This window comes from Triticum urartu, unplaced genomic scaffold (genome assembly GCF_003073215.2).
Source record: "Triticum urartu cultivar G1812 unplaced genomic scaffold, Tu2.1 TuUngrouped_contig_6842, whole genome shotgun sequence".
Lineage (NCBI taxonomy): Eukaryota > Viridiplantae > Streptophyta > Magnoliopsida > Poales > Poaceae > Triticum > Triticum urartu.
In genome coordinates, this window is record NW_024117635.1 from 1 (window position 1) to 6838 (window position 6838).

Consider the following 6838-nt stretch of genomic DNA (forward strand, 5'->3'; position numbering starts at 1 on the left):
CCAAAGGGTCTCCTGCCTGGGCTCCGCGCACAGGCCACGTGGAGGCCCATCTGTCTCGGTTCTGGATTGAACCGGGACTAAAGGGACAGGGCATTAGTACCGACCCTTTAGTACCGGTTCCAGAACCGGGACAAAAGGCCCTTACGAACCGGGACAACAGGCCCTTTTTCTACCAGTGTTTGGTTGGGTTGATTCTTTGTGTTTACATGGGGTCGACCGCAAGATCATCTAGGGGTTGAGACCTCGGGCTCTACTAGAATAATGTGCCTATCGAGGGGTCCCTGTCGGGTCTTATATAGGTGGATGATGCAAGGTTACAAATCTCGAGTCGGTCGAGGAGTTGTCCTAAGCTACGTTTGGTAGCTAACCAGGTCGGCTGATACATGTCGTATACATGTGGATTCCTAGCCTAATATGTGAAGGAGTCCTTGTCTTGCCCTCCAAGGTGGTGATGCACTCCGGATTGTCGATAGAAATCGAGTAGAGGCTTGGGCCACTCTACTGTCGTTGGGCCTCTTTTGTCCTCCATAGCTACACCGCGGGGGGGGGAGGGGGGGCAGGGGGCATGGCACCGTCAAGGGGAGGTGGAGAGAACAAGGAGGGATAGAGCCAAGTGAAGTAACCTCGCGGGTGAGGGAGAGTCGAGCGAGGGATCTCTTATCTTCATATTATCTATAGGCTACTAGCAGTATTTTCTTAGAAGAGTTAGGGTTTGAGGACGAAGAACAACAGTCGGTGTAGGAAATCCCTCGTCTCTGGTTACCATCTTGGAGCTGAGTGAGGGAGGGGGGCCTCGGATACTTAAGTGTTTCATGGTCGGCGGAGGAGTCTTTCTGGTGAGATGGTCTCATAGTGCTTTTGTGAATGAAATTATTCCAATTCTTTCTCATGAAGCCAGAAAAGACTTGGAGCAGATTATTCCGATCAGATGAGTTTATGTTATTGTGTCATGTTGCTTTTATTAATTAGTTTTATTCTATGTGGAGTTGAAATGTTCCCTCGCTACTATGGTGAAAGATCTTGTGGTTCGACTGTTGGTGGATCATCCCCAGCCCAAGTTCCTTCATTGCTCACGACTTGTCATCTTTTTAGATGAAGGGCTTAAGGGGCTAACAGAAACCATGAACTTGTCAAATTAGAGCCTCTTTACTTGGCAGTATTTCATCTTGCAAAGATTGATACCACTAGGAAGATGTCTCCGAGAGATTTCATCGTAATTCATAGTTATGCGAGTTGGTTTGTAGCATGGTTTTCAATTTTGAAAAGAAAACAATTTCAGACGTCACCAAAATATGCAAAATTTTGAAGCAGATCTCAGATTACTTTGGGATTGTGAGTTTCTCCAGTATTCACTAAATAAAATAAAAAAATAAGAGTACTTGTAATCTCTGGCTCAAAATTTCAGGGTTCCAAATATTTGAGACCCACCAAAATATGAAATTCCAACCCTGGTTTGTAGTTTGTTGGAGCTTGAACCCAAAGGCATTGTTGTACATGTAACAGTTGTGATTATGAATAAAGTTATGGATGTTTTGTAAAAAAAATGTATTTTCTGTGTCCTCAGTTTGAGAGAGATGGAGACAAGAATAGTAGTAGCAGGTGGATGGACCAAAAAATGGCATTCCAGCATCCGTCCGTCTTTCTCCTGCATCCGTCCGTCTTTCTTGGCTGCCTGCCTCACTGACTGCCTTCCTTCCTCAACAAACCACAATCTCTACCGGTTAATTAAGATCCTGGTAATTAATTACATGCATTCGTTAATTCCCACTCCTCTCCTCTCCTCTCCTCTCCTGTAATCGATCGATTCATTCAGTCGTCCTTGTTAATTTCATTCATTTCATTTTGATTATGCATCATGCGTGCGTTCCCCCGTAGGATTGGAGATCATTTCATTCATTCCTGATCATTCTTCTTCTGCTGTTATTGTCTTGATGATGCATGCAGATCCACCATGTTCATGTTGTGAGCTCATCGGGTGCGCCGGCGGTCGACCTGCGGTGGTGCCGGTGCCATGGACGAGGATGAGGAGATTGAGGGGGTGCCAGCCTTCTTCCACCGCCACCCTCTCCTCCTCTGCTTCCTCCTCTTCCTCGCCTTCACCTACGCCTTCGTCTACCCCGTCTTCGCCTTCATCCTCGCCGCCGCCCCCGTCCTCGTCCTCACCGCCCTCCTCCTCGGCCTCGTCCTCCTCCACAGCGTGCCCCAGGACCACGACCCACATGTCTACAACAAGATCAGCCACCGCCCACCTCAAGTCCAACCAAGCACCACAGGCGCCATCACCACACATCACCACCGACCCTCCCACGAATCCAGCGACTCCTCCTCCTCCGTCGACGAAAATGACCACCACCCACCCACCATGTCCAACGCCACCTCGCACGCCTCCTTCCCCGACACCGCCGCCAACAGCGAATCAGAATCAACCGACTCTGACCACGAAGAAAAGCAGCACAACCACCAGCGCTCCGAGAAAAAGGACGCGGTGCGGGCCGTCGCGTGGACGGCTGATGACGCCAAGAGCATCGAGAACATCGGCTCGCTCGAGCTCGAGATGAACGCCACCGTCGAGAAGCTCATGTCCAGGCGCCGCGCCCGCGGCCACCAGCGACCTCTCCACCACCACCAGCAGCAGCAGCACGTCATGGAGCTTGACGACCCGTCCAAGCTCAGCATCGCCACCAGGAAGAGGAACCCCTTCGACCTCGACGGGCCCTACGACGAAGACGACAACTTCCCCGACTCCGCACCCTCCATGCTCGGCCTACGCCCCTCGCGCAACCCCTTCTTCGATGATATGGACGACGATCTCCAGCACCAAGCACCACCGGAGCCGTCGTCCATCCCAGGGGCCCCGGCAGCGCAGAAGAATGCCATGCTGTTCCGACGGCATGAGAGCTTCACCGTGGGTGCGCCGTACGTGAGCGACTTCCGGCCATCCCGCTTCAGGCCCTACTTCGTCACCGAGAAGATGCAGGGCCAGCCAGTGACGGTTCCCGAGGCCAGCCGCGAGAGCAGCTCCTCGTCCACGTCTTCCTCCTCTGCGGGTGCCACTGCTTATGCCTATGCCTATGCCTACGCCTCCGCCAACAAAGAAGAAGAGGCAGCAGCAGAACAAGAAGAAGCTTTGGCAGCAGCAGAAGCAGAAGCAGAAGCAGCAACAATGTTGGAGGAGGTGAAGCCTACCGTTGAGTACAGCAGCAGGTCTCATGAGGTGGCGGCGGTGGACGTGGAGCTCATCAGCGACTCTTCCGACGACGACATGACACTGCCTGGTGGTGGCCATGCCCATAAAGGGCAGCATGTACAGGCACAGCAGCAGCAGGAGGAGGAGGAGGAGGTGGCTGAGCAGGAGCAGCAAATGAAGATGGAGCAGGAGCAGGAGCAGCGAATGAAGCAGCAGTTGGCTGAGCAGGAGCAGCGGATGAAGCAGGCGGCTGAGCAAGAGCAGCAAATGAAAATGCAAATGCAGCAGCAGCAGCAGCAGCAGCTGGCGTTATCAGACGACGACGAGGGGGATTCGTTTGAGGTGGAGAGCATCACGAAACAAGTAGCAGCAGCGGCAGCGGGCAAAACCAAACAGCTTGAGACAGATCCTGCATACGACTATAGCCCGTCAAAGACGGAGAAGGCAGCATTTGCCCAGTTACCTCCTCCGGCGCCGCCAAATAAGCTGCAGACGATGCGGAGAGTGTTCTCAGAAGAAGACGCGGACGAGCCATGGGCAGCGCCGAGCGGACTGGAGGAGACAGCTGAGGATGAGGGCAGGGAGCAAGACATGTTATCTGCTCCTGCTGCTGGTGCTGCCCCTCCTCTTTCTGCGGCCGCCAAGAAAGCTATCGGCAAGTCCACCAAGTACAAGCCGCCATCCAAGAAGGCAGTCTGCGGAGAGTGTTCTCAGAAGAAGACGCGGACGAGCCATGGGCAGCGCCGAGCGGACTGGAGGAGACAGCTGAGGATGAGGGCAGGGAGCAAGACATGTTATCTGCTCCTGCTGCTGGTGCTGCCCCTCCTCTTTCTGCGGCCGCCAAGAAAGCTATCGGCAAGTCCACCAAGTACAAGCCGCCATCCAAGAAGGCAGTCTTAGGCTTCTTCCGCAAGTGACAACACATGCATGTCTTGTCTTGTCTTGTCTTCTTCTCTTCTTCTCTGTACATGCATGCCTCCTATACTCGATCTCTCAGGACCTCAATGTAAAAAAAACCCAAGGAAGAAAGCAAATACGTACCTCTTACTGATTCTTGCCTGCAGGCTCTGTACATTATTATGTAGGAAGATATTCCTTACTTCATCATATCGTAACGAATCTTTATGCTTTAGCAATGCACCACGCGAGCGAATTCCATCCCAAATGTACTCACTCAGATTCCTTGTCTGACCACCAAGCAACCGAGAAATGCCCACCAACGCTACTATATCCATGACACCTCGTTCCCCTATGCCTTGCCCATCTTTCCCTTCTGCATTCATCAAACACCCAGACGCCATGAATTCTGCCCTCACACTTGTCTCCTTCCAGTCTCCCTCTCTCAACCCAAAACAGCGCCCGCCGTCCCGGCAACAGCAGATAAGCGCCAACTGGGGGAAGAGGCAACAATGCTCACCAAAGCCCATACGATCAATACCAGGGCCAAAAGCAACCAGGGGCCTCAACAAAGCTTTCCATGGAGATGGAGATAATAATGCCTTACCATCTTCCCCCCTGACAGATGTGATTCAGGAGTTCTACTCCTCCCTCAATGACAAGGACATCGCACGGCTCATGGAGCTGGTTGACCCTGATTGCACTGTCGAGCACGCTTCATATTACAAACCACTCAACTTCAAGGTTATTCTCTCATCTCATCTGCTCCAATATCTCTGCCATCAAAGCAATGAATAAATAAATAAATTAGAACCAAGTTCCCATACTCACAACAACAACAACAACAACAACAACAACAACAACAACAACAACAACAACAACAACAACTTCTTTGCTGCTGCATGCAGAAGACGATGACCTACTTCGCAAGGCTCATGGGATCCATGGGGGAGAACGCCAAATTTGCTATCGATGAGGTTTGTCAAGGAGTAGAACCCACTGCTGCCGTGGTATTGTGGCACCTTGGTAAGATCCTGCAGCGTGAATTTTTTTTCACATTATAAGTGGCAGGCAGTCTGGTAGTACTCCCTCCGTTCCAAATTACTCGTCGCAGAGATGAATGTATCTAGAACTAAAATACATCTAGATACATATATACCTGCGACAAGTAATTCGAAACGGAGGGAGTACATGCTAATGATATCACCTTGTTGCAGAGTGGAAGGGCAAGATCGTCCCGTTTACCCAAGGCCTTAGTTTCTACACGTGTTCGGCAAACGGACAAGAGCTTCTTATCAGGTACTCCCTCCGTAAAGAAATATAAGAACGAGCGTTTATATCACTACTGAATGCTCTTATATTTCTTTACAGAGGGAGTAGCAGGGATTCTCAAAATTTCCGTATAATATTAATACCGTGTTTCTATATTTCCATCCATCTCTTGGAGATTATATTTCTTTTAGATGTAATAACTAAATGTTTTCACCCATGCCACGCTGCAGGAAAGTTGATATCTTCAACGACTCACCTGTGAAACAAGGAAACCGGGCATTGGTAGGCATAATTTATTCTGCTGCTGCATCCAACTATATTTCTTAGTCTGACTACCTCTAGCTAATTCCAATCCCTGCAGGACATACTTCATTCCGTTGCCTATTCGTTCGACAAAAACCCAGAATCAGCTGAAAGTATGTGCTTCATATATAAATTCAACTTTTTAGTACAGTAATAAACTAGAACCACTTAAAACCCAGCTAAGCATCGATGCACACATGCAGGAATTCTACAGGACGCAGCAGGGCTTGGGTCCTTTGTCAAGCTTTATGAACTCTGCGTGGAGCATATCGCACGTCTTTTCAGATTTGTGGCGGATGGATTGATTACGGGACTCCTCATTTTGTATAGCATATGCAAGGAGTTGATGTAAGGAGGCAATACAATACAACAGGAAATCCCACATTTTCAGAAGAATAGCAGCAGTTCTCAAAGATACCCTGTAATGCTGGTTTATTTCATCCTATTCTTGCTCCTGCGAAACAAAAACGGGCGTCATTTCACTCTTAAAGAAAATGACTGTCAGCATTTGTAGGGATGTATATATATTGTTGTAAGAAAGACAGGAAGTACTGAGCAATGCTACTATCACATTCTAACTAATATTACTATATTGTGCCTATGTGTTATTCCTTGGGTGTGTGTGGGATGGTGAATTCCTTGGTTAACTAACCATAAGCGGATACCATCATACCATATAACTCTGCATTGACTCGAAAAGAGTCGACAAGTCAGACTGGATGGGCATAGCCTCAACAGTGCATGCCGCCTCTGTACTGGCTCATTTGTGATTGCAGCAGCAGGAGCAGGATGCATTGGAACAATTACCTATGGCGCAACCAAGTAAGCTAGCGTCCATGTGGAAAGTATTCAAAGAAACAAGTTGGGAAGTCGAGCCACCCTCCAAGAAGGCAGTCTTAGCAGGCTTCTCCTTCTTCAGGGAAACTCAATGTAAAGCTTCAGGGAAACTCAATGTAAAGCATAGCAAAAGGAGCACCAAGGAACAAAGCAATACCTTTTCACAAATTGGCATGATTCTTACCTTGCCAGCCTCTGTATATTATAGTGGAAGTGATTCCTTACTTCATATGGTAACAAACAGATGTTTATGCTTTAACGGTGCACCACGGAAATTCCATTTGATGCCAGGAAGCTTCTTCCCCTATAGGATATATATATATATATATATCTATATATATA

General features: G+C 49.1%; 2 protein-coding genes and 1 long non-coding RNA gene across 3 annotated transcripts; 2 read left to right on the forward strand and 1 right to left on the reverse strand.

Annotated features, from left to right (window-relative positions):
* The first annotated feature begins 1649 nt into the window (after positions 1 to 1649).
* Positions 1650 to 4104, forward strand: LOC125531149 (PH domain-containing protein DDB_G0275795-like). The gene is made up of 2 exons (XM_048695560.1): positions 1650 to 3751; positions 3964 to 4104. Exons 1-2 carry the CDS (start codon positions 2012 to 2014, stop codon positions 4102 to 4104), a joined length of 1881 nt encoding a protein of 626 aa, XP_048551517.1. The 5' UTR covers positions 1650 to 2011.
* A 123-nt stretch (positions 4105 to 4227) lies between these two features.
* LOC125531148 lies at positions 4228 to 6060 on the forward strand. The gene is made up of 6 exons (XM_048695559.1): positions 4228 to 4828; positions 4993 to 5110; positions 5302 to 5383; positions 5587 to 5638; positions 5718 to 5772; positions 5863 to 6060. The coding sequence occupies exons 1-6, from the start codon at positions 4397 to 4399 to the stop codon at positions 6009 to 6011; spliced, it is 888 nt and encodes a 295-aa protein (XP_048551516.1). The 5' UTR covers positions 4228 to 4396; the 3' UTR covers positions 6012 to 6060.
* LOC125531150 lies at positions 4726 to 6473 on the reverse strand. The gene is made up of 4 exons (XR_007293116.1): positions 6333 to 6473; positions 5613 to 6113; positions 5008 to 5118; positions 4726 to 4860 (listed from the first exon to the last, which is right to left on the reverse strand). It is a non-coding gene; the product is annotated as an uncharacterized LOC125531150 (long non-coding RNA).
* Positions 6474 to 6838: the final 365 nt, after the last annotated feature.